The sequence below is a fragment of the Erythrolamprus reginae genome, chromosome 3 (assembly GCF_031021105.1).
Source record: "Erythrolamprus reginae isolate rEryReg1 chromosome 3, rEryReg1.hap1, whole genome shotgun sequence".
NCBI classification, from domain to species: Eukaryota; Metazoa; Chordata; class Lepidosauria; order Squamata; family Dipsadidae; genus Erythrolamprus; species Erythrolamprus reginae.
This window is the reverse complement of record NC_091952.1, coordinates 257,924,231-257,950,636: the sequence shown is the minus strand read 5'-3', so window position 1 is coordinate 257,950,636 and position 26,406 is coordinate 257,924,231. Positions and strand designations below refer to the sequence as shown.

Below are 26,406 nucleotides of genomic sequence, written 5' to 3'. Positions count from 1 at the left end.
TCTCCCCAAACTCCTCCTTCCCTGCCAAAGCAGCCACCGCAGTCGAGTGCGTGAGTGATGCAGGGCAGCCCAATGCCGCCGGGAGGGGAATCCAAGCCGGTGGCTGGGGACGCGGATCCACTGCCCTCGCAGCCCGATCTCCCTCTGTGGGGGGGGGGGGGGCGACGAACCGACGATCAGGGGCTGTCCGTCCCTGTTGGGTGGTGCAGGGCAGGCACAGGGAGGGAGAGAAAATTGAATGAAGAAGGGAGAGAAAGAAAGAGTAAGAGGTAGAAAGGATAGAGAAAAAGGAAGAGAAAGGGAGAGAGAAGTGACTCTTGGTGATGACGTATGACGTCATCAGATGGGGAAAACCGTGGAGTATTTTTTAATTATTATTTTTTGAAAAATCGTGATATAGCGTTTCGCGAAGATCGAGATCGCGAAGATCGAGGGATCACTGTACTGCCAAACCTAACTAGTTATATACATAGTACTAACAAGGCCTCTCCAAACCCTTGGCCACTTGAAGGCCTGGGGACTCCAATTCCCAGAATTCCCCAGAGAGCATGTACTGGCTTGAGGGAATTATGGGAGTGGAAGTCCAGACGCCTCCAACTCCTTTGCAGGTTCCCGGCCTCCCCCTCCCCGAGGAGAGACCCCCAGCCAGCTCTTCGACGCAGAGCCCTCCGAGTCCCAGCCGCCCCCTTCTCTGAGCCCCCCTCCGAATCTCCCGGGCACCCGGCAGCAGCGCCCTCCAGAGGCGGAAGAGGACTGCATGGCCCCACTGCGGCCAGTGAAAAAGAAGCCGCGGTGGCTGGAGCAGACCCTGGCAGAAGAGGCGGTGCTGCCAAAGCCCCCTGCGGACTACCAGGCCGCCATGCTTGGGGTGGGCAGCGCCGCCCTCCGCCCCCCTCCGAGCCCTGAGCGCCACAAGGGACCCCCCAGGTCGGCCCTGATCCCGGTGGACGAGTATGTGGGGGACGACTGGCTGGAGGACGACTTGGCGCGCAGCACGGGGGGGTCTCGTAAAAGGACCCGCCGGAGCCCTGTGAGCGCTTGGGGCTCCGGGTCAGAGGACAGCGAAGGGGGTCTGGCTCCATGCCAGCAGCCCGAGAACAACACCAGGAGGAAGAGGAGGCCCGCCCGGCAGACTCGACTCACCCTAGACCGGACCCTGCTGGGGAGGAGCCGAGGGGCCGGACCCACGCCAAGAGCGGACCCCGATCCTCAACCCAGCAGCTTCCTGGAAGGAACGGGCAGCAGCCCCACTCGGAGGGGAGAGAGCCCACCCTCAGCTGCTGTACAGGTGAGTGACGGTGTTAACCCCCCTCCCACCCATCCACCCTGACCCTGGGCAGGTTATTTATTATTTATTATTATTTATTTATTAGATTTCTATGCTGCTCTTCTCAAAGCGACTCAAGGGCACGTACATTATTATTATTATTATTATTATTATTATTAATTAGATTTGTATGCCGCCCCTCTCTGAAGACTCAGGGCAGCTAATAGGATGCACTATAAAACAGTGAAGACAAATCTAATTAATTAAAAACCTACGTAAGCTAAAAAACTCAATATATTAAAATCAGTCAAACAATTTCAATCGCAGCCATACAGGACATTTTTTGGCCAGGGGGCTGAGACTTAATTGCCTCAGGCCTGGCAACATAAGTGAGTCTTGAGACTCTTGCGGAAGGTGAGGAGGGTGGGGGCAGTGCGTGTCTCCAGGGGGAGCTGATTCCAGAGGGCTGGGGCCCCCACAGAGAAGGCTCTTCCCCGAGGCCCCGCCAAACGACATCTGGTTGACGGGACCTGGAGAAGGCCGACTCTGGGAACTAACCGGCCGCTGGGATTCATGCGGCAGAAGGCGGTCCCGCAAGTATATATATATATATAAATGCAACAATATATAAAAGAAATCTAATTTCGTAAGCTCCTTAAAACCCACCTCTGCCGTCAGGCCTGGGGGAACTGAGATATTCTTTCCCCCTAGGCCTGTACAATTTACGCCTGGTATGTTTGTTTGTATGTTTAGTTTTACAATAAGGGTTTTTTAGTTGTTTTAGTATTGGATTGTTACATGCTGTTTTTATCACTGTTGTTAGCCGCCCCGAGTCTGCGGAGAGGGGCGGCATACAAATCCAATAAAAAAAAAAATAATAATAATAATAATAATAATAATAATAATAATAATAATAATAGTAATAATAATTTACTTTAAAAGAATGATACAAATTGCTAAAAGATACAGACATATACAGTCATCGAATTCAATCATTCATAATATCGGCCTCTCACGGGCCGGCAGAGGTGGGTCTTCAAAGTTTTATGAAAGACCAGGAAGGAAGGGGCGGTACACATCTCCGGAGGGAGCTTATTCCAGAGGGCCGGGCCCCCCACAGAGAAGGCTCTTCCCCTAGGCCCCGCCAAGCAACATTGTCTGGCCAATGGGACCTGGAGAAGGCCGACTCTGTGGGACCTGACCGGCTGCTGGGATGCACGAGGCAGAAGGCGGTCCCGTAGGTAGTCTGGTCCTAAGCCATGTAGGTCATAACCAGCACTTTGAATGGTGCCCGGAGACCAATTGGCCGCCAGTGCAGCTCACAGAGTGATGTTACATTAGATTAGATTTATTGGATTTATATGCCGCCCCTCTCCGTAGACTCAGGGCGGCTCACAACAATGGTAAAAAACAATACATAGTAACAAATCTAATATTTAGCCATCTAAATTACAGTTTTAGGTTAAAAAATCCAAAAGAAGCCCCAATATATAAAAAAACAAGCACACAGTCGAATCATACACAGAAACTACATAGGCAAGGGAGAGATGTCTCAATTCCCCCATGGCTGACGGCAGAGGTGGGTTTTAAGTAGCTTACGAAAGGCAAGGAGGGTGGGGGCTATTCTAATCTCGGGGGAGCTGGTTCCAGAGGGTCGGAGCCACCACAGAGAAGGCTCTTCCCCTGGGTCCCACCAGACGGCATTGTTTAGTCGACGGGACCCGAAGAAGGCCGACTCTGTACGACCTAACCGGTCGCTGGGATTCGTGCGGCAGGAGGCGGTCCCGAAGGTATTCTGGTCCGGTGCCATGAAGGGCTTTATAGGTCATAACCAACACTTTGAATTGTGACCGGAAACTGAAACTGATGTTGAAATATGGGCAGATCTTGGGAGCCCCACTATAGCTCTCACAGCTGCATTTTGCACAATTTGCGTTCTCCGTACACTCTTCAGAGGCAGCCCCATGTAGAGAGCATTGCAGTAATCGAACCTCGAGGTGATGAGGGCGTGAGTGACTATGAGAAGTGACTCCCTGTCCAGATAGGGCCGTAACTGGTGCACAAGGTGTACCCGTGCGAACGCCCCCCTTTCACAGCTGAGAGATGGTCTTCTAAGCTCAGCTGTGGATCGAGGAGGACGCCCAAGTTGCGGACCCTCTCCAAGGGGGACAAAGACACCCCTCCCCCCCTCGGGTGATGGACAGACCGTTGGGATTGACCCTGGGAGGCAGAACCCACAGCCGCTCCGTCTTGTCGGGATTGAGTCTGAGTTTCCTCAACCTCTGCTCTCTGTTGCAGCTGGTGTCGCCTCCAGTCCGGGTCCGAGTTCGAGTTCAGGACAGCGTCTTCCTGATTCCGGTGCCACAAAGGTAAGGCCAGGCGGTGGGGAGAAATCAGACCCACTTATTTGTGGCACACATGGCTTCCTCCGGGATTGGTCGGTCGGAAATCCAAGCCAGTCCTGGTCTTCTACCAGATGGAATTATGGGACAACGTATCACGGGGTAAACTCGCTGTGGGACAATTTGATTGAATTAATGGAATAGGAATAAGAATGACTGCAATTAGAATTATTAGAAATAGAATGAAAAGGAATAGGAATAGAGCTGGAAGGGAGGTCTTCTAGTAGCCCCCTACTCAAGCAAGGAGACCCTATGCCATTTTAGATAAGTGACTCTCTACTCCAGAGGTCTTCAAACTTTAAGACTTGTGGACTTCAACGCCCAGAATTCTCCAGCCAGCATAGCTGACCCCTGACTTCGATAACCCTCCTGGCCTCTTCTAACTCTCATTCATGGCTGGCTGGAGGATTCTGGGAGTCAAAGTCCACAAGGCTTAAAGTGGCCAAAGTTGGAGACCCCTGACTTAGATGACCCTTCTGGCCTCTTCCAACTCTATCATTGATGTTGTTGTTTATTTCATTTATTTATTTATTGGATTTGTATGCAACCCCTCTCCGGAGACTCGGGGCGGCTAACAGGGACAATAAAACAGTGTACAATAGTAATTTGGTATTAGAAATGATTAAAAATACATTAATATAAAAACCAAACATACATACATACATACCATGCATAGAATTGTATGTTAATGTATGAGCAAGGTTTACCAAGGTTGTGAACACACAGAAACATTTAGATTGAGATTAGTTGTGAATAACTACTCAGCCACGCACATACTAACTTGAATTAAGTTTACTTTGAGAAATAACATCTTCAGATAAACAGTTTAAAGTCCTACACGTAATAAGTCGGAATAACAATCCAAATATATTACCAAGTACGTAGTTTACTTACCAGTTGTCTTGTCATAGTCATCAAGCAAAGATATCAAGACTAAACACATTCTGTCTATAATACATGACTACAGTACAGAGAGATTGCAGAGCAAATGCAGAGCAAAGCTAACAGTGAGTAGCCAGAGAAAGAGAAACAAAGGGTGTGCAGGCATGTGTGTGTGTCTCTCTCCTGAGAGCCTCTGCTCACTGGCGTCCTTCCTCTTCCTCGCAGTGAGGGTGAGAACCGTCCGGTGTCGTGGCTGGCCGAGCAGGCCTCTCAGCGCTACTACCAGACCTGTGGGCTCTTGCCCCGGCTGACCCTCAAGAAGGAGGGGGCGCTACTGGATCCACAGGACAGCATCCTGGATGTCTTGCAAAGCAACGAGGAGGTGAGCGGGCCTTAGGGGAGGCATTTCTCCCGCTGTTTTCTTCTCATCCCAACCCGTCTCTTAATTTATCTTCCCCTTCCAATCTTTTAATTCAATCCATCGTTCCGTTCGTGGCCTCGTGGCTCGGATGTCTTCCGTTTGTAAGACCTTTTCCATTGCCGCCGGTTAAGGGCTGTAAACTGGCTTCCTGGGTGGGGGGACTGCCGACCCCTTCCAGTAGACCAGCGGTGTCCCACTCCCACACCACCCGAAATGAGAGGCATAGCGGTGTTCCCCTACAGAGCAAGGGGAACTCCGTGTCGCCACGGCGCCTGTCCTGTCCCATCTTTCCTTATTGACGTGTTCTCGACAGAAGCTGCTGGCCGAAGGAGGGGAGGAGGGGGCGCCTTGGGTGAAGCCACTTCTTTACCACCCCTACAAGGGGGTTCCAACTTGGTTCTTACAGAACCAGGTCCCCAAATGAGAGGGATAGCAGGGTTCCCCTACAGAGCAAGGGTGCATGCCTACGCTCATCTCCCTGTTCTGGACCAAAGCTGCTGGCTGAAGGAGGAGAGAGGGGGGCACCTCGGGATGAGCAACGCAGCATGGCCACAGAGGTCCTGCACTTCTGAGCAGGGGGCTCCTGGGCCAGGGAAGGAAGGGGAACCCAGCTCACAGGTGGGGGGCTGATCCTTCCCCTCTCAAGCCAGCTGACCCTCCGTCTCTCCTTGTCTGTCTCAGGTCTTGGCCGAAGTCCAGTCCTGGGACCTGCCACCCCTCCTGGAGAGATACCGCAAGGCCTGCCAGACCCTGGCGGTGGGTAAGCACTCAGCCTTCCTCTGCGTGGCACTCTCTCTTCATCCTCATCTTTTGATGACCCCGTAATTCCCTGCGGAGTGGAGTCTGTACAAAATACAAATGAAAGGTGGTTTCCTCACCTCTGGGTGTGGCTTAGCTTGGGGTCATTCTGGGGTCCTGGATTAAGCCAGGTGATCCGCCCTCCCCCCCTTCCCTTAGGGCTAGAGAAGATTGGTGGGAAACACTGCTCTACACCCCCATTATCTTAAGAAGTACCACTATGTGTTTGACGTAGTTGTTAGTGTCAATAAGTATCAGTAATTTATGGGTTTGTTCATTCATAGTTCAAAATTTGTGTCGATCGATGTTTACAGTTTGTCTTATCAATTTTGTGTTATGATTCGTCTTGTGGGTTGTTAACTCTACAAGATGTTTTTGTTGGATATTTTTCTTGATGAACAATTTTAAAGTAATTTATTTTTTTTAACCAATGGTACCATTTTTGTCCCAGGCTTTGTAGAAATCTCATCCCTATTTTGCAGTTCCATTGTTAACTTGGACATTTCTGCACATTCCATTATTTTAATCAAAAGAGAGAGGATGGTTGGGTTTTTTCACAGTATTGGACTTCCTATTAAGTTCTCATCACCACTATCCCCCCCCCTCCACCTCTCTTAAATCAGGGTAATTGACAGCTTCTATGTCATCTTCCTCTTCTGAATCTGACATTTCCAAAGGCTGACAGGGACCTCTCACAACACAAAGCGGAGTCTGTTTTGGCGTGAGTGGCATATGAATAAAATAAATAAAATAAAAAGTAACCTGTGCCCACCCCACCCCCTCTCCCGCCTCTGGTCTGCAGGAGAATTCCCGCTGCTGGGGAAGCTCTTGGAGCGCCAGGACTCGTCCTCCTCCTTCAGTGTCTCGGGCACCGCTCTGCGCCAGCACCACCTGCGCCCCCTCCTGCGGGCGCTCAAGCTCCAAGCCTCCCTCCGCCAGCTGTGCCTCTCCGGGACCGGGCTGGGGGACGACTCGGCCGAGGAGCTGCAGGCCACGCTGGGGACCATCCCCGGGCTGAAGCGCCTGGACCTCTCGGGCAACCGGCTGGGCCCCGACGGGCTGCAGAAGCTGACCACGGGCCTTTCCGGCTCCTTGGCCTTCCAGGTAGAAGGGGAGAGTTTGGGCAGGAGGGAAAGAAAGCAGAAGTCTGCCTTTTATTTTATTATGTTTTATTATGTTTTTTTTAATTTTATTTTTTTATTTATCTATCCATCCATCTATCCATCCATCCCTCTATTTATTTATCTATCTATCCATCCATCTCTTTCTCTCTCATCTATGTATGTATCTATCTATCTATCTATCTATCTATCTATCTATCTATCTATCTAACCATCTCTCTCTCTCTCTATCTGTTTATCTATCAAACTTAAGGCTGCCCAATTCCTTGCGGACCCAGGGCGGCTTACAACATTTTAATTTATTTAATTTAATTTAATAATTTAATTTAATTTTTTAAAATTATAGGCTGCTCAATTCCTTGCAGACTCAGGGTAGCGTACAACAATTTAATTTATTTAATTTAATTTAATTGTTTAATTTAATTTATTAAATTTATAGACCCCCCAATCCCTTGTCGACTCAGGGTAGCTTACAACAATTTAATTAATTTAATGTAATTTAAGTTCCTGGCAAGTAAATGCTTGGCTGTCCCTTCGGTCCCTTTTCTCGTTCCAGAACTTAGAAGAGCTGGATCTCAGCTTGAACCCCTTGGGTGAGGGCAGCTCCCAGCCCCTGGCCTCGCTGGTCCAGGCTTGTCCTGTTTTGAGCAGCCTCCGATTGCAAGCCTGCGGCCTTGGTGCCACCTTCCTGGAGCCTCCCTCTCACTTGCCGGCCAACGCCTTGAAAGGTATTTTCTATTTAATTATTTATAGGGTTGATATTCCTGGAGGCGTCTGTAATATGGCAAATGATTTAGCTTTACTAGATAAGTGGTCAAAGCAATGGCAACTGCAGTTTAATCTTTCCAAATGTAAAATAATGCATGTGGGGAAAAGGGAAGGAAGGAAGGAAGGAAGGAAGGAAGGAAGGAAGGAAGGAAGGAAGGAAGGAAGGAAGGAAGGAAGGAAGAACCCAAAAGACTTTGTTTGTGGGTCAGGGGACAATGAGTCTCACCCAAAGCTAAACAGTCCAGCAGTGGTGTGGCTCGCCACCGACTTCCCTTGTTCTCCTAGATGTGAGCTATGTTCTCCTCGCCAAACACCTGGAGATGTTCAGCTCCCCGTTTCTTTGCAGGAGCTGTGCACCTGAAGAGGCTGACTCTCTCCCACAATGCCCTGGGCTCCCGTGGCCTTGGGCTGCTGCTGAAATGCCTGCCCTTCGAATCGCTGACCCACCTGGAGATGGGCTCGGTAGTGCCTAAGGCGGGGGACCAGCCACAGCTGAGGGATGCCCTGGTCAGGTATCTGACGCAGGTTGGTGCTCTCTGATTGGCTGGGGGAGGCAGGGCAGTCTGGGCTGTCGAAATTTGGGGAATGGGGAGATGATCAAAGGCACAGGACCCCCCCACCCCAGACTCAATTCTGAATCTTCTTGGGACAGGAAGGCTGTGCTCTGACCCACCTGGGATTCTCTGGGAATCACCTGGACGACAGCGATGTATATGAGCTAGCCAGGTAAGAAGGCTGCGGTTGCTCAGTTGTGGTGGTAAGTGGTCCATGCCACTCTCTGATGGCAGGAACACTGTCCTGCGATGCCAGTCTTCCTCCATCGCCTGGTCCTCGAAATCGTGGCCCACTCACAACAATATCAAGAGGTTGTTCTCTCCGCAGGAGCCTCCTCACTTGCCTGTCCTTAGTGTCGCTGGACCTGTCTGCAAACCCCGCCATCGGCATCCTCGGTCTCCGGACGCTGCTGGTCACCCTGGAGGAGCGGAAACGGGGGCTCCAGTTCCTGAGCCTGGCCGGTGAGGGTTTTCTGCCACGGTTGTCCCCTGAACCAGGGTGTTCTGCCCGGCACGACAGCTGAGCAGTGATTAAAGTCAGAATCTAACACACAGACTGGGTTTCTCCAAGGAAGCACGGATGTTGGTTTAGAGAAAACTCTGGATCTGTTTCTCTTTCTCTGTTAAACCACGAACGATAACTCCTGCAAAGAACATTCCCACAAAGCCTCCCCTTTTATGCACCACGAATGCAGAATTTCCTATGAGTCTCCGCTGTGATCAAGGTCTCCTCCTGCGTCTATGCAACTGTTCCTGTCTCCCCCTCAACCTTCGCACACCCACAATCAGGATTGGATCATCAATCCCCCCCTCCTCATCCAACCCAGACGAGGCCCTGGCTGGAGGTTCCATAGGGCATTGCAGGGGCCTCCACCTCTGTCTCTCCAGCACCATCAGCTTCCATCTCTCCTTCCCCCTTACGGTCTGAATCCTCCAACAGCCACACAGGTCTCCGGTACGGACCCGGCTCCTCTGGCCCAAAGTCTGCTCTCAGAGGAACTGGCTGTGATCCAACCAGAACACGGTATCTTGTCACTCTGCCCTACAGCTTAATAGTGTAACACCACAGCCTCTATTTACTCCGAAGTCTCTGAGCTTGGTGGTTTTCTTGTGGATGTTTCACTGCCATATTAGTTAACATCATCAGTGCTGGTAAGGATTGGGGTTTGATGACATTACCTAGTATGGTAATGAAACATTTGCAAGGAAACAACCAAGCTCAGAGAGCACCAAGGAACCATTTCAAACCTGAGCCACAAATATTATTTTGTGGTTTTTCCTTCACAAAAAACGGAGGCAATAGGTTGGCCTGCTCCTCTTTCACAACCCAAATTCATCTCCCTGCCTAAATTTGCTTCCTTCTAGGAATGATGCCAAAGAAATACAACAAATTTAAGGAATAGATTCAGATCAGTTTTTCTCCACCTGGTTAGGGCTGGAAAGAAACTTATTTGGAGCAAGTTAGAGCAATGAAACAAACCCTGCAAAGACTTAGGGCTTGGAAAACATTCTTTGCAGAGAGAAACAATGAAAGAGCCTGCAAGGTCAGAGCTGGGAAGACCGCTAGCAGCTAGTTGGGGCTGGGGAGAAAAATGACATTCAGAGTATAAGACACTAATTTTCAGCCTCTTTTAGGGAGGAAAAAGGTGCGTCTTATACTCCCAAAATACGGTATACAGTAATACCTCTAGATATGAGCTGCTCCACGTGCGAGTATTCCAAGTTACGAGCCAAGACGCGAGCAAAATTTCTGTTCGACACCCGAGCTCAAATTCGGGATATGAGCCGAGCTTCCACTAGGTGGCGCAAGAATTCCATGTTTCCAGTTATCTCGGCGTGAAAAACACCAAGTCTAAAGGCATTTGTTCGAGATGCGAATTGATCGACATACGAGCTCTGGTCTGGCACGAATTAAACTCGTATGTCGAGGTACCACTGTATATCAAGCATTTTAACCCTCTCCCTCCCAGAGTGGGCTGCACGTTTTAAAGTTTCAGTGCTCAGTGTTTTACTGTAATTATTTTATCGTATTATTTATGGCCATTGTACGTTGCTCAGTCACTTGATAGTGAGATGGGCAATATATCAACTTAATATAAATAAATCAAAGCTCCCGTTTGCTACCTAATAGGGAGAGTGATGCAAGTCTGCGGAGAGGGGTGGCATACAAATCTAATAAATTATTATTATTATTTTATTATTTAGATTTGTATGCCGCCCCTCTCCGCAGACTCGGACTAACTTATTATTAGAAGCTGAGTTCCCACTAAGAGGCTTCCTCTCCCTCCTGTTTTTCCCTAGGCTGTTCTGTCCGTGGACCCCTGGAGCCTGTCACGTGGACGAAGCTCTCCTCCCTGGTGGGCCAGCTGAGACTCTGCAGCCGGCAGCTGTGCAGGAGCGATCAGCGGGACGTGGCTGAGAACTGGCGCAGCCCGGCCAACGCTTCCCTTCATTCCGTCACCCGTCACCACAAACTTTTCTGCCAGAGTCTGTAGCACGGGCAGCCCCCAAAGAGGTTGGGAGGTCGGTCGGTGGGGGACCAAATATTCGGGGAACACAGCTGTGTGCCATGCACACCGTTCCGCGACGGACGAATCTCCGCGGAAAGCGTAGAGTAACGCAGCCAACTCCAGAGGAGATCCCGAAGAGAGGACCAGGTTGCGGCTACTACAAATCCAAATATTGTGGAATGGAGAATTTTTTTGGAGTGAATTTGGACGGGAAACAAAACCCCTCGTCCCTTTTGAGGACAAAGCTGCCATTTTTAACTAACAAATTCTTAACGTTCTGTCCTCCTGTGTCAAAACTGTCCTGTATTTATTGAATGCAACTGTTTCTCTGGAAAATGGACCTGGGGAGGGTTGCAGGGGCCCCCTCCCGTTAAGCTTGGGTGGGGGGGGAAGGGAAATTTTATTTGTAACCCTGAGAAAAGGGAGGGGGGATGTAAACAATCTCTGAATAAATTTGCCAGGTTGAATTGTAGAAAGATTTTATTTGCTTCAGACCCGCAAAAATTTTGCCTCTCGAGGCGAAAGCAAAACCCAAATAAATACACGTAACACCCCCACCCTAAATATGCTACCGCTCCCCAATTCCAGGTTGCAAGAGGAGGGTGTGGTCCACCGCCCCTCCTCATAGCCCCCCCTCCCTAGTGAAAATATCCGCAATGCGGCCCACGCAACGAGAAGAGTCGCAAAACGTAGAGAGGGGCCACATCTCTGCGCTTGTAGGGTAACACCAGCCTTTGCGTGCAGACCATCCGAAACCCGGTGGTGTCCGCATAGTGGAGCCCTGAGGGCCACCGGTCACATTTCCTCCCTCTTGAAGGATGGGCACCTCGGGGGTCCGGCTGCTCTCCGCCTCACGAGTGCAGGAAGCGGTTGAAGGCGTTGTAGGCCGACTCCAGGTCGAAGAGCATTTGGCGCACCTGGGAATCATCCAGCTCGTCGGAGGCCGACATGCCACTCAGGGTCTGCAGCCTAAGAGAGAAACGGACGCGGGTCACCGGAGGAGCAGGGACCTCGCTTGGCCCGTCCCGGCTGGAGAAAACTAGGTGGCCAAACGGAAAGCAGACTAAGCTTTGGGCCCGCCTTCTGCCGCGTAGCTCCCAGCGGCCCACAAGGTTGGCCTTCTCCGGATCCTGTCAGCCAAACAAGGTCAACTGGCGGGGCTGCAGGGAAGGGCCTTCTCTGTGGTTGGTCCGGCGACCGAATGTGATACTGTCTACGGCCATGAGTGAAAGTGCGAGATACGAATGGTTTTATCAGGATTTTAATTATTTATATTATTTTAATATTGTTTTTTGATGGTTGTTTTTTAACCCGAAGGTTACGCACAAGGGGTGTGTGTGAGCTTTTGTTTCTGCACCGTTGCTCAGTCCCGCCTCTCCAGGCCCCCCCAACCCCTACCCCCACTAGAAGAGGATACAGGGGCAGGAGGTGGCAAGCTGAACACTCCCCCCCCCCACATGCGTCTTGCCTCTTCCTCCTCCCCCCCCCCCCCGGGAAAGAGCTCACCATTGGCTCACTTTCTGCCGCCCCTCAAAGTCTGGGGGTAAGTGGCTCATGCGGTTCATGGTTTCCATCAATTCACGCAGGTCTGGCTGGATCTGGGGGGGCCAGGGGAAAAAAAGAGGAGGGTCATTTTCTTTCCTTAGTTTTTTTTAATAAAGCTTTTTTTCCTTCACCATATAAAACATACACGTTTAACAACACATATATCTTCAATGTATAAGAATAGGCCAATGGATTTTCTTGATATAAAAATTCCTAAACCTCATTTAATCAATCTATCCAAAAATAAGACGCTAGATCCAGTTTTTAGTTAAAAAACAATATTCTGCATTTTCTAATAGTAATAATAATACTCTACATTTTCAATTCTAATAGTAATAATAACAATAATACTAATCTGCATTTTCAATTTTAATAGAAATGTTAATAATAATGATACTCTACATTTTCAATTTTAATAATAATAATAATAATAACAACCAAATTCTTCATTTTTCAATTTCATTTCAAACTTGTTTTCCATTTAATTCTAAACACGTGTTACATATTGAACTAATGCTGCCACCTTTCCTCTTGTCTGTCATCCAGGTTTCTCAATTCCATTCCTCATTTCTTCTGTTTGCCCTTTTTTTATTTTTTACATTAAATTTTCATTTAATTATCTGAACCATTTTTATTTTCAACCCAGTTGTTAAATTCCGCCCCTCCCAAATTTGATAAAAGTCTTCTTTACCCTTTAATTCACGCAGGTCTGGCTGGATCTGGGGGGGGGGGCAGGTTCAGAAGTTGCCCTATTCCCCCCCCCCAAGGCCACCTGTGTGACCGAAGAGCCCCTGTCCCTTGGCTCACCTCATCCATGGCCCGGATCTCCAAGCGCAGCTTGTCCATCACGGTGATAAAGAGCTGGGAGGGAAGAAGGGAATGAGATGGCCAGGCCAGGCCACAGCCCACCAGAGTCACCCCTGCGGAGACTGGACTCCAGGTGGAGTTGTGGTCTTCCCACCCCACCTGTCGGCCCCCAAACCTACAGACACAATGTCCGCGATGCAGCGGTTCAGGTTGCCCTTGTCGTCCTTGATGGTGATGGGCCGGTCCTCTTTGATCCGCTCCATGGCTAGTGGGCAGTCCAGCTGGGAGGGGGAAGGAAGAAGAGAAGAGGGTTATTTTATGGGCCAAGTGTGATTGGACACACAAGGAATTTGTCTTTGGTGCAGATGCTCTCAGTGTACATAAAAGAAAAAGATACATTTGTCAAGAATCATGAGGTGCAACACTTAATGATGATGAAGATAATGATAATAATAACAACAACAGAGTTAGAAGGGACCTTGGAGGTCTTCTAGTCCAACCCCCTGCTTAGGCAGGAAACCCTATACTACTACATACAGATGGTTATCCAACATCTGCTTAAAAACTTCCAGTGTTGGGGCATTCACAACTTCTGGAGGCAACTTCTGTTCCACTGGTTAATTGTTCTGGCTGTCAGGAAATTTCTTAGTTCTAAGTTGCTTCTCTCCTTGTTTAGTTTCCACCCATTGCTTCTTGTTCTGCCCTCAGGTGCTTTGGAGAATAGCCTGACTCCTTCTTTATGGAAAACCCTGAGATACTAGAAGACTGCTATCCTGTCTCCGCTGGTCCTTCTTTCCATTAAACTAGCCATTCTTGCAACCGTTCTTCATGTGTTTTAGCCTCCAATCCTCTCATCCTCTTTGTTGCTCTTCTCTGCACCTTTTCTAGAGTCTCAACATCCTTTTTGCATCGTCGTATTCCACGTGTGGCCTTATACCAAGGCCTTATAAAGTGGTATTAACACTTTGTGTGATCTTGACTCTCTCCCTCTGTTGATGCAGCCTAGAACTGTGTTGGCCTTTTCGGCAGCTGCTGCACACAAATCTCCCACCTCCCACTTCAGTAAGGCCTGTAATTGCCCCCCTCTACCACCAGATGGAGCACAGATGCTCCCTGTGAAACAAATACTTTATTGTCATTGTATGTATACATACACAATATACCCATGCAACTAAATCTGTATGACACCAAAAACCAATATCAACATACATAACAATCCGAAAGTATACGTTCAACCCACCACAATTTCCCACCTGAACAACCCAACATCCACACAAAAGAGCAAGTAGTCTTGTCCAGCAGTTCTCTGAGGGTGACCCCCTAGTAACCCCCCCCTCCCCCAATCTGATCTCTTACCCGGAACCTGCGGCAAAAGTCATCGATGGCGTTGATCTCCAGTCCCTGGACCTGCTTGAAGGCAGCCTTGTACTGGACCAGGAGGCGGGAGCAGGCGGCCGTGTACCTGGACGGAAGGGCCAGAGGGAGTCCACAAGTGAGCGGTGGGAACGTTAATGTGAAGCTCTGCCCCGCCTGGGAGGGCCTGACTCAAGGGGATGAGGCAGCCAAATTTCCGTGGTCAAAGCAACCAACGTGGCTATACACTGAGGCACACGGAACCGGGGGGGGGGGGGAGGTTGTTGCACATGCATCGGACTGAGATTTGGCCTCTGCGCATAAAAGTCCGATAAATAAACCTTGTGAGAAGACACGTGAGATATTGCTTTCATGCATGCACAGGAGCAAAAGATCACAAAAACTCATGCGCCTATGTTTTGCTCTCGTAAGATTTTGCTTCCCGCATGCACAGAAGCCCAATCTGGCTCTGACAAGTGCACACAATGGTCTCTACTGCAATGCTCCAGAGTTAGGAACATGGAGACATAGAAGATTGACGGCAGAAAAAGACCTCCTGCCCTTATACTATTTCCTGTGTTTTATCTTAGGATGGATCTATGTTTACCCCAGGCAGGTTTACATCCAGTTCCTGTGGATTTACCAACCATGTCTGTTGGAAGTTTGTTCCAAGCATCTATTACTTTTTCAGTAAAATAATATTTTCTCACTTTGCTTCTGATCTATCCCCCAACTAACCTCAGATTGTGCCCCCTCGTTCTTGGGTTCACATTCCTATTAAAAACACTTCCCTCTGAACCTTATTTAACCCTTTCACATATTTAATATTTTCAATCATGTCTCCTCCTTCCCTTCTGTCCTCCAGACTATACAGATTGAGTTCATGAAGTCTTTCCTGGTCAGTTTTATGCTTAAGACCTTCCACCATTCTTGTAGCCCGTCTTTGAACCCATTCAATTTTGTCAATATCTTTTTGTAGGTGAGGTCTCCAGAACTGAACACAGTATTCCAAATGTGGTCTCACCAGCGCTCTATATAAGGGGATCACAATCTCCCTCTTCCTGCTTGTGATAGCTCTAGCTATGCAGCCAAGCATCCTACTAGCTTTCCCTACCGTCTGATCACACTGTTTTCCCATTTTGAGACTGTTGGGAATCACGACCCCTAAATCCTTCTCTTCTGAAGTTTTTGCTAACACAGTTGGATTAGAAGAGCTCCAAAGTCCCACCCGGCTCAGTCGCTTCTGTTAACTCACCATGAGGACTTGTCACTTACTCGTTGGGGTTGACGCAGTCCTTGATATAGGCCTTCTCCAGGGCTTGCATGGTCTTCACCACAGCAAACAGCTCGGCCATGTTGTCATACCTGAAACCCAAGAGGAGCAAATTGGGACCACTTTGGGCCACGCAGGGTTTGGCCACCCAAAGCGGGACGGAGCCCAAAGTGACAAATGCCCCTCCCCCGGCTGCTCTGCCTGCAGGATGCTGGTCCTCCCGGCCCCTCCCCCAGCTGCAAAGATTGCAGCCAAAGGAACTGCAGGCAGCCCTTTCATCTCCAGCAGCTTCCCATTCGGAGATGCTGGAAAACCTGGACAGGAGTCTCCAAACTTCACTACTTTAAGACTTGTGGACTTCAACTCCTAGAATTCCCCCAGTCAGCCAGCTGGGGAATTTTGGGAATTGAAGTCCACACGTCTTCAAGTGGACACCATGGTTGGAGACTTCTGGCATAGGGGATCATTTCTGGAGGGGACACAGAGTTACTGGATGGCAGGATGGGTGGCATCTAAAGTTAATAAGTAGAAAAAATAGCAGTGGCACTTGACATATACTCCTTCACAGCTCACTCGCTCTCTTACTGAATGAAAGGAAGAAAATAAATGAGAAATTAAAAAAAGGAAGACAAAGAAGAAAGGAGGAAGGAATGAAAGAAAGGAAGCAAAAGAAAAAATGAAGGAAAGAAGGGGAAAGGAACAGAGGAAGGAAAGAAAGCAAAAGAAAAAAGAATGAAAGAGAAAAGAGAAAATTAAAGAGAAAGGAAGAAGTAAAAGCAAGAAGAAAAGCAAGAGAAAAAGAATGAAAGGGAAAAGAAAGAAGACAGAAAAAGGAAGGAAGGAAGGGAAAGAAAAAAGAAAGAAAAAAAGGGCAAAGAGAGAAAGAGAAAGGCAGGCAGGAAGGAAGAAAGCAAAAGAAAAAAGAATGGAAGAGAAAAAGGGAAAGAATGGAAGAGAGAAGAAGAGAGGGAGGGAGGGAGGGAGGAAAGCAAGAGAAAAAGAAAAAGAAAGAAGACAGAAAGAGAGGAAAGAAGGAAGCAAAAGAAAAAAGAATGGAAGAGAAAAAGGGAAAGAATGGAAGAGAGAAGAAGAGAGGGAGGGAGGAAAGCAAGAGAAAAAGAAAAAGAAAGAAGACAGAAAGAGAGGAAAGAAGGAAGCAAAAGAAAAAGAGAAAGAGAAAAAGAAAGGAAGAGAGGGAGGGACAATAAAGATAGAGAATTCTTTCTTGGCCAAGTGTGATTGGACCTACAAGGATTTTGTCTTTGGTGCAGATGCTCTCAGTGTATATAAAAGAAAATACACATTTGTCTAGAATAGAATAGAATAGAATTCTTGGCCAAGTGTGGTTGGACACACAAGGAATGTGTCTTGGTGCAGGTGCTCTCAGCGTACATAAAAGAAAAAGATACAGTTGTCAAGAATCATGTGGTGCAACACTTAATGATTGTCATAGGGGTCAAATAAGCATGAAGAAACCATCAATATTAATAAAAATCTTAGGATACAAGCAACAACGTTACAGTCCTAAGTGGAAGGAGATGGGTAATAGGAATGGTGAGGAAAAACTAGTAGTAATACTAGTGCAGACATAGTAGGGAGGGAGGGAGGGAAGAAAGAAAAAGACAGTGAAAAGAAAGGAAAGAAAGGAGAAAAAGAGTGACAGAAAAAGAAAGAAGCCAGAAAGAGAAGAAAAAAAACAACTAAAAACTGAAAGAAGGAACAAGACAGAAAGGAAGAGAAAGACTCACTTTTCTCGCTCTCGGGCGTTTTTGTAGAGCTTGACTTCCTGCAAGGAAGAAAATACCTTCAGCCGCCTTGGCCGCGCTCAGGGCCTTTGGGGGGGGGGGGCTCCTGAGGGAACCCCCCTTTTTTAAGCATGGGGGAGGGGAGGAGACCCCCCCCCCACAGACCCAGCCCCCCCCCCTTCCCCGACTTGCCTCGTAGAGTTCCGGCTTGTTCCCGGGGGCTGAAAGAGGGAAGAAGAGAAGAGTGTTGAGGGCCGCCCCCCCTCCAGCCTCGCCCCCCCCCCCCGGACCCCCTCCTCACCTCCCATCCCGGCGTTGGCGGGGATCCCGTGGAACATCCTCCCTGCTCGGCCGATCGGCTGGCCGGGTCTGCCGCTCCCCGACTTCCGCCTCCTCCTCCACTCGGCGCTCGATTGCACCAGGCGGAAGGCTGCGCGCGCACCCAACCTCGGCCCGAGAGCTACGAAAAGGGAAGAGCGGCGCCGCGTTAAGAGCTTCCGGGTCTCCACCTTCCCTCCCCCCCGCCCCGCCCCTCCCCTCCTGCGACGCTGAATGGAATCAACAGCCCCACATACACACACACGCCGCCAACACGGGGGGAAGCTGAGGGGTCGCTCCGGCCGCCACCACTCTGGAGAAGGCCCCGCAAATGCCCCCCCCCCCCGTCGACCAGCAAGGCCAAGAAGCCCAAACGGCGGGGGAGAAAAGCCAGAGGAGGCCGAAGCAAAAAGCGGAGCTCGCGGCGTGGGAAGAAAAAACGGGATCCGCTCTGAGGGGACCCCGAGAGCGGGTGGGGAGGGGGGGAAGCGGCGGGTCTCCTACCCGTCCGTGGATCTTCGGCAAGTACGCACACCCACTTCCGGTTCTGCTACCATAGACGTGGGGAGAGCTAGAGCGGCTGACTTCCGGATGCTGTGGAGCGATGCATTGTCAGGAAAGCGCGGGCTTTTTCGTGAGGCGAATTGAGGAGAGCGAAGGCAGCGCTTTCCCACATTCAGTCAGGAAACGGGTCGAGGCCTCATTTCCCGCCTGTTTTTGTTACCGTGTGAGGCTTTTTCCCGAATGCAGCTCAGAACCTGAACAATCCAATCAAACTCTGAACACGGGACTAGTGGTTTCTGGCATTTATTTTATTTTATTTTATTTTGTCAAGGATATAACTCAGAGCTTTGTTGGAGAAAAGCTATTTGACCCGTTTTGCTGAGAACACGTTTTTTTAAAGTTACAAGCAAGGATACTTGGCGAAATCCAAGTTTTAATTGTGTGACCACGAGGATGCTGCGTGGGTTGTAAGTGCCAGGACTGGCTGCAAGTCACCTTTTTTCAGTGCCACTGTAACAAATGGCCATTTAATAAATGGTTGTAAGTTGAGGACTAACTGTCCACTGCTTGTCTTGGGCTGCAGAGCTTGGCCTTTGTTTGAACTGCAGGGGGAGTTGTCTGAAAGCTGTGGGTGGCCACAAACTCTTTACCCACACACCACACACACAGGGCTCTCTTGACATGATTTCTAGGTCTGGAGTGATGGGACTTGTAGTCCAATGCCTCTAACGGACTTGGCACTGGGGCAAAGGAGACGAGAGGGTACTGCCTTATACAAATGTGTGTGTGTGTGTGTGTTTGTATGTTTGAGGCCCACTGAGTTCACACAGGTTGCCAGCACTGGTTTCCCAGCAGTCTGAAAGTAAAACGAGGTTCAAACATTTGGATGTAAAACTGGCATGTGTCCAAGGGGTCGATGGACACCTTTTCTTACAGCTGGAAAATGTATTATTAGCTCATTTTTTTTTATGGCAGGTCAAGGCCATGTGGAGCCGAATAGCCCCATGGCTGTAACTGGAGAAGGGACAGAATACATGACACCCTCCCCCGCCTTCTGCCACACGAATCCCAGCGCCCCGTTAGGTCCCACAGAGTGGGCCTTCTCCATGTCCCGTCAACAAAACAATGTTGTTTGGCGGGGCCCAGGGGAAGAGCCTTCTCTGTGGCGGCCCCGGCCCTCTGGAACCAACTCCCCCCAGAGATTAGAATTGCCCCCACCCTCCTTGCCTTTCGTAAGCTCCTTAAAACCCATCTCTGTCGTCAGGCATGGGGGAACTGAGATATTCTTTCCCCTAGGCCTTTACAATTCATGTATGGTATGTTTGTATGTATGGATGTTTGGTTTTACAATAAGGGTTTTTTAGTTGTTTTAGTATTGGATTTACATGCTGTTTTTTGTTACTGTTGTTAGCCGCCCCGAGTCTACAGAGAGGGGCGGCATACAAATCCAATAAATAAATAAAAATAAATAAATTTCCAAAAGAGGAACATTAACCCACTTGGAAGAGCTCTGCAGACTCTCAATAAGGGGGTGGGGGGGGGGCATGCAGGTTGCCCATTCCTGCTGCACTTTCCCTCAAAAGGCAAATGCTTCACTATCTCTCTACTTACATTGTCAGTTATTTCTGTTACTTAAATTATTGTATGTATATGAATTGGTATAAATGAGTTGTACGTATGTTGTTTAAACTGTTTCTAAGTTTTGATTTGGAGTTTAGTAATTGCTCGTTTTTCCCCTTGACTTTTTATTATTGTTATTGTAATTTTATAAGAACCTAAGAAGAGCCCTGCTGAGTTAGGCCAAAGCCCATCGAGTCCAGCATTCTGCGTCACCCAGTGGCCCACCAATTGTCCATGGGGATCTTGAGCAGAAAGAAAAGGCCAGACCCTCCCTTTCCCTGGACCCCCAACAAATGGGACCCAAGGGAATCCTGCTTGCCTGAACTACATGGACATCCATTTCAATAACCACTGATATACTTGGCATCCATGAATCTATCTTATCCTGCCTTGAAGCTATCAAGGCTGACAGTTGTCAAGACCTCTTCTGGAAGGGAATTCCATCAACCAAGGACCCTCTGGGGGAAGAAATATTTCCCTTGATTTGTCCTCACTTTCTCACCTGTGAGCTTTAGGGAGGGGCCCCTTGTCCTAGTATTGTGTGATAGAGAAAATAATTTATCCCATGCATGATCTTATACACTTCAACCAAGTCAACCCTTTATATTGTTCTGAGCTGCCCCGAGTCCTTCGGGATTAGGCAGCAAATTAAATAAATAAATAATATTCATTAAATGTCAACAAAAACCTTAAAATAGGAAGAAGAAAAAGTCATATTTTGTGATTCTTCTTTTATGTAAATTTTATTGCTTACAAGTGGATTCGCACAGTGTTCTTACATTTAACCGAACAGCTTGTTACAGATTGTGCAGAAATCTACTCATCTACTGAAGCATCGGTAAAACAGACAATCCGGTTGTTAACGACTGCCCTCCACAGTGGAGCAATTTTCATTTTGTTGCATTAAAACGCCAACGGAAAGCGATATGTTCCTTCAAATGGAACAACTGAAATGCTAAGGGACGGGCCGGCCTACCTAAAACTACCAGCAGGACTTCCAAGAGACACAAATATTTCAATGACACCAACACGGCCACGAGCACAGGTGATCAAGTACGCAGGACTTTGTATCGGATGTTCCCGGAGCGCGAGGGGTGGTTACGGGATCAGCAACTGGCTTCGTGGGCTTCCAGGACCACCGTCTACGCAGGGGCTTCTCCGCGCCAATGTAACGCACCCCGCGAGGATTGCTTCCAGACCCAGGAGGCAGCCTCTCAAAAGCGGACCGCTTCCCTTTATGGCACCTTCCCCCGCCCTGCTAAACCGCTACACCAGAGCGCGCCACGGAAGTGGTGTGGAAATGTCGCAGTTCGTTCCACCGTGGAATACAACAACAAAAGATGGAGGCAGCCCAGCAGCAGATGAGGCATGAAAGGCCAGGGGTCTGTTGCATGCAGAGCAGTGGGGGGAGCGGCTGGACGGACAGGACCGGTCACAGACGGAATGGGGTGAACATGGCAGAGCATATTTTGGCCTTCCCTTCGGGGCTGGCGCATAAGCAGCCACACTTTGGAAAAAGACAGGTGCATGGAGGGGCCTTCCCTCGGCTTTGTGCTCTTCAGGAAGACGCCCCTCGGGTGACATCAGACGCCCACACAGCTTACCTTCCAAAACCAAAAAGCTAAGGGTGCCAAGGGAGGGGGGGCCGGGCGTCCTGCAAGGGAGGGGCGCTCGTCTGGCTGCAGTCACAGGGGGATGCTGCACCAGAGAGGCGGGTTCGTCCTCCTCTAAGAGCTGTGATTGCGCTGTCAAACTGAAAAAAAGGCCTTGGTTACAGTGAGCACGTCCGGAGTTCTGCTCTTTTTAACAGGCTGGCCAAAAGTTTCTTTAAAATTCCTAGGACTTCTCCCCAATTCGTGTCCCCCGGCCAAACATATCAGTCGGCAAGCTGGCAACTACAGTATATGTCAAATTATCAAAGCTCGTCAGCTGTTTATTGAGCATCTGAAGTTATTTGTAAATGTTTAAAATACAGTACACCCCATTGGGGAAGGGAGTTTAAGGAAAAAGCATCAGAAAGTGGGGATATCTTGACCAGGAGGACTCCAGGAGAGGGGAACGGCATTTGGCAGATGGGGGAAAAAGGGAGCATGAATATCACAATTAAAATTGCCTAGGGGCTCCATCCATATTTTTGTTCTTCCATTAATAAAATATCACCTATCATCGCTATATTACAGAGAGAAATAGTTCACAGAATAACCAACTCTTCTATTACAATTTCAGAAATGTGTTTTTAAAAACCCTGTCATTTTAAAATGCCCTTAATTATCTTGTGCTATACTAAATATATATATATATCATCTATATACCGCTGTGCAGCAAAAATACATTTTTCCGCCCCAAAGTGTGGGTGTTAGACTAGACATTTCTTTTTAAGACTTGAAAAAATACTGCAGGCTTTAGAGCTCAAAATGAGCCTCTTTTTTTTAAAACCAGAACAGTGCATGTGACAACAATTTGCAGAAGCACAAAATTTTTGAGAAAGCAAAACTGTGGTTCAAGATTAGCTGCTGTGGGCACCTGCGAGTTGTTGTTGTATTTAGCATCCCCCTTTAATGACAGCAAAGTGCCCACATCTGCATTGTTTAAGGTGCTCAAGATTTAGGTGATGAAAAAAAGGGTTTGGATAGGGAACCAGCCAGCTCAGAACTGGGTAGTTAACATTGTCACTTCTAGACAAAGGAGAATGGTAAACCTAAGCACATCCTTGTTTCCGGAGCGTAAATACCAACTGCCCCAAAATAAACCATCTTTTCGCTTTTCCTTTTTCTTCGCAAACAGCTTTGAGAATAGTGGTGTATACAATAAAAGAGATTTCAGGTGCAATTCCAGCTTAAACTGCCCTTCGTGTTCATGGCCATATTTTTTTTGAAAACTCGATTAAATTGCGGCAAAGCGTGACGAGGGCTAGGAACTTCTTCCGGGCTTTACACGGTGTGTGTGCTAAGACTAAAATCAATTCCCAGCAGAGAGGCCTGAAGACCCTCAATACACACAAAGATCCGGAAACTTCATCTCGTAGACGGGAACAGATTGGTAATGGGGGCAGCCGGCGGTGATGGTCAGCGTCCCCGAAGGGCTGGGAGGTGGCCTGAAAAAAAGAAAGACGTCAGGATAATAAAAGGCAGACTTTCAGCTGGACATTCAGTCTTTCTGACTGGCTTGGGACCCTGACTTTTATTAAAAAAATGTTTTCAAAAAATAAATTTTTATTAGATTATATGCATTAGAAACAATACAAAAAAACCAAAACAAAACAAGAACAAAAGAACAACAAAAAACACATATAGATTATAAAAACATTACATTGTTAATTAGTACAGTAGTACAATGCTCAAAAAAATAAAGGGAACACTTCAACAACACAATATAACTCCAAATAAATCAAACTTCTGTGAAATCAAACTGTCCACTTAGGAAGCAACACTGATAGACAATGTCATTTTGTTGTCAACACATTCAACTTTATACAGAACGACGTATTCAATGAGAACATTTCATTCATTCAGATCTAGGACGTGTTATTTGAGGGTTCCCTTTATTTTTTTGAGCAGTATATCAATATCGATATATTGATTACTATGGTTATTTATCTTATACATAAACTCGTTTTATTTTTTTCTGCCTTACAGTAATCATTTTTAAATTCAGTTAATACAAATCATATATTCTGTTAAGTACCATTTTAATTAAATTATTCATTAGGCAAAGTTAATATCCTTACATTTATAATTAATTCATTAATATACTCTAGCTTTATTTTTTTTCTTAGTTCTAACCATTCATAAAATGGAGTCCAGATTTTATAGTATGCCAAGTCTTCTTTGTCATTTAGTTTCATTGTCATCATATGGGCCCTGACTGTTTAATAAAGTCAGATCAAAAACGGTTTTAATGGGAGGAAAGTATTTCTTCCTAAATTGTCATTTTTATTATTTTGTGATGGCTACTGGAGACAGTAGTAAAGTATATTCTGGAAAAGCAATTCAAGCCAATGGAGACTAACACGGACTCTGATTAATCTAGCAATTGTCACTGAGAATCAACTTGCATGTTACAGGCAGTCCTCGCTTAGTGACTGCAGTCGAGAGGGGTGACTCCATTACTAAGTGAAATAGTTGTAAAATGAAACGTCCTGTGACTATGTTTGACTGACGGAAGCTGCAGCTGTTAAATGAACACGGTTTGTAACTTCCTTGCTGGCTTCCCCAATGACCGCTTGTCGGAAAGTTGCAAATCCATGATTGACATCTCCAGATTCCTAAGAGGTCAGTAAGGGGCGTACATAAGTGCACTAGCCTGCCTTTCGTCCCCTGTCCAATTGTCTCTCCTTACCTCATATATCATATATCTTTTCTTCTTTCATATATCTTCTCCTCTATTTTTATATCTTCTCTTTATATATAATACTTCATGTCTATTCTCTTCAATATGTATTGTGTATTGGACAAAATAAATAAATTAAATAATAAAAATAAATAAATGGGACCGGAGGATTCTGCAACTGTTGTAAATTTACGCCGGTTACCAAGGGCCCAAATTGCGGTCCTGCAACGGTCGTTAAGTGTGGAAAACCCAGTCCTAAGTCACTTTTTTCCAGTCCCGTTGTAACTTCAAAAAATCACTAAACGAACCGTTGTAAGTTGAGGACTTATCTGTACCGTCCTTTCGGTCACCCCTGAATTTCCCAGCCTTTGACTTCATGACTCCCAAGTTCCCATCCTCCAACTTTCCCAGCCAAAGTATTTTTGGAGTATAAGACGCACCTATGAAAAAGGGGCTGAAACTTTGGGTGTGTCTTATACTCCGAATGGATCTTTTTCAAAGCTTTTCCCCCCAGCCCAAACAAAGTGCTAACGACCTTCCCAGTTTGCAGTCTTTTTCATTGCTACTCCCTCCAAAGAAGGTTTTTTCCAGCCCTTTGCAGGTCTTTTTTTCACTGCTACTCCCTCCCAAGAATTTTTTTCCAGCCCCAACCAGGGGATAAAATAACGTGCTGGAGCTGACCAGACTAAGGATGCTAGCCAGATGAATACCTGGTAAGCAGATTACTTTCCCCCCCTATTTTCCTCCCCCAAAACTAAGGTGCGTCTTATACTCCATCTAGTCCTTCGGCACTGCCCCTTACCGGATGGTGAGCTCCAGTATCTGAGCCAGTCGGTCATGGAGGAGGTTTGCCTGGAGAGAGAAAACGGATTGGGTGAGGGGTCAGGGCGAGATTCTTTTCAGTGGGACAGCCTGCCTGCCAGAGTTGTGGGGGTTCCATCGCTGGGCCTGACACGACTTCAAAACTAACAACAACCCAACTTGCTTCCTGTTGTAGCCAGCAGAAATTTTTAACAGAGCATTTCTTACTCAGCCAGTGGTTTCATTCTGACAACCTACTCTGGATGCCAGTTCCCATCCATAGTAGCAACAAACAAATAACAACAGAGTTAGAAGGGACCTTGGAGGTCTTCTAGTCCAACCCCTGCTTGGGCAGGAAACCCCACACTACTTCAGGCAGATGGTTATCATCTGCCTGAAGTAGAACATCTGAAGAAACATCTGCTTAAAAACTTCCAGTATTGGAGCATTCACAACTTCTGGAGGCAAGTTGCTCCATAGATTAATTGTTCTAACTGTCAGGAAATTTCCTCTTTAGCTCTAAATTGCTTCTCTCCTTGTTTAGTTTCCACCCATTGCTTCTTGTCCTGCCCTCAGGTGCTTTGGGGAATAGCCTGACTCCTCCTTCTTTGTGGCAACCCCTGAGATACTGGAAGGCTGCTCTCATGTCTCCCCTGGTCCTTCTTTTCATCAAACTAGCCAGGCCCAGTTCCTGCAACCGTTCTTCATACGTTTTAGTCTCTAGTCCCCTAATCATCTTTGTCGCTCTTCTCTGCACTTTTTCTCGACATCCTTTTTTTGCATTGTGGCGACCAAAACCGAATGCCGTATTCCAAGTGTGGCCTTATTAAGGCCATATTGAGCCTTCATGTGATCTTGATTCTCTCTCTCTGTCGACGCAGCCTAGAACTGTGTTGTCTTTTTTGGCAGCTTGTGCTTTTTAGAGCTATAGCACTTGGACTTCTACACCGCTTCATCGTGCTTTTCCAACCCTCTTTGAACAGTTCACAGAATCGGCCTCTTTTGCCCCCAACAATCTGGGTCCTCATTTTACCGACCTCAGAAGGATGGAGGACTGAGTCAACCTGGAGCCTGGAGAGATTTGATCTGGCAAACTGCTGGCAGCCAGTGAGCAGCAGAAATAACCTGCAGTCCTGCACTCTAACCACTGCACCACCATGGCTCTTAAAAAGAGGGACAGTGAAAGGATCTGCCCCCTCCTTCACTTTGCCCCCTCCTGTGCCCTGATCTCACACATCCTTATGCAGAATAAAACACGGCAATGCAAAGTTTGCACCAGGTTGTTCCTCCCGGCCCTTGTGGGAGAAGGTGGGACCATGTGCACTGCAAGTGGAGAAGAGAGACCCCAGCTTAGCTTGTGGGGAGGGGGTCCTCGCTCTCTAAGTAGA

The 26,406-nt window shown here is 47.7% G+C and overlaps 4 protein-coding genes across 6 annotated transcripts in view; 2 read left to right on the top strand and 2 right to left on the bottom strand.

Annotated features, from left to right (window-relative positions):
- Nucleotides 1-11,199, top strand: part of TONSL (tonsoku like, DNA repair protein) — a 37,498-nt gene extending 26,299 nt beyond the window's left edge. For both annotated transcript variants that reach the window (XM_070748418.1, XM_070748417.1), the window contains exons 17-26: nt 609-1,288; nt 3,566-3,636; nt 4,777-4,933; nt 5,654-5,732; nt 6,573-6,874; nt 7,448-7,619; nt 8,006-8,184; nt 8,312-8,385; nt 8,542-8,675; nt 10,515-11,199. In XM_070748418.1, coding sequence (XP_070604519.1) covers nt 609-1,288; nt 3,566-3,636; nt 4,777-4,933; nt 5,654-5,732; nt 6,573-6,874; nt 7,448-7,619; nt 8,006-8,184; nt 8,312-8,385; nt 8,542-8,675; nt 10,515-10,708 — 2,042 coding nt within the window. In that variant the 3' untranslated portion in view covers nt 10,709-11,199. The remainder of the gene's footprint in view (nt 1-608; nt 1,289-3,565; nt 3,637-4,776; nt 4,934-5,653; nt 5,733-6,572; nt 6,875-7,447; nt 7,620-8,005; nt 8,185-8,311; nt 8,386-8,541; nt 8,676-10,514) is intronic.
- The window catches only part of CPSF1 (cleavage and polyadenylation specific factor 1), a 242,284-nt gene that overhangs the window by 46,387 nt on the left and 169,491 nt on the right, over nt 1-26,406 (top strand). The window lies entirely within an intron of this gene.
- VPS28 (VPS28 subunit of ESCRT-I) lies at nt 11,186-18,359 on the bottom strand. 2 transcript variants are annotated; one of them, XM_070748419.1, is made up of 10 exons: nt 18,269-18,359; nt 17,748-17,906; nt 17,639-17,667; nt 17,450-17,487; nt 15,704-15,793; nt 14,432-14,537; nt 13,255-13,356; nt 13,076-13,129; nt 12,230-12,321; nt 11,186-11,692 (listed from the first exon to the last, which is right to left on the bottom strand). In XM_070748419.1, the coding sequence occupies exons 2-10, from the start codon at nt 17,782-17,784 to the stop codon at nt 11,575-11,577; spliced, it is 666 nt and encodes a 221-aa protein (XP_070604520.1). In that variant the 5' UTR covers nt 17,785-17,906; nt 18,269-18,359; the 3' UTR covers nt 11,186-11,574. The 2 variants fall into 2 exon arrangements, with proteins under 2 accessions (XP_070604520.1, XP_070604521.1); XM_070748420.1 differs by having other exon boundaries at nt 18,022-18,270.
- Nucleotides 20,605-26,406, bottom strand: part of EFR3A (EFR3 homolog A) — a 57,754-nt gene continuing 51,952 nt past the window's right edge. The window contains exons 23-24 of the mRNA XM_070748416.1: nt 25,020-25,069; nt 20,605-22,982 (exon numbers count right to left, since the gene is read on the bottom strand). Coding sequence (XP_070604517.1) covers nt 22,877-22,982; nt 25,020-25,069 — 156 coding nt within the window. The 3' untranslated portion in view covers nt 20,605-22,876. The remainder of the gene's footprint in view (nt 22,983-25,019; nt 25,070-26,406) is intronic.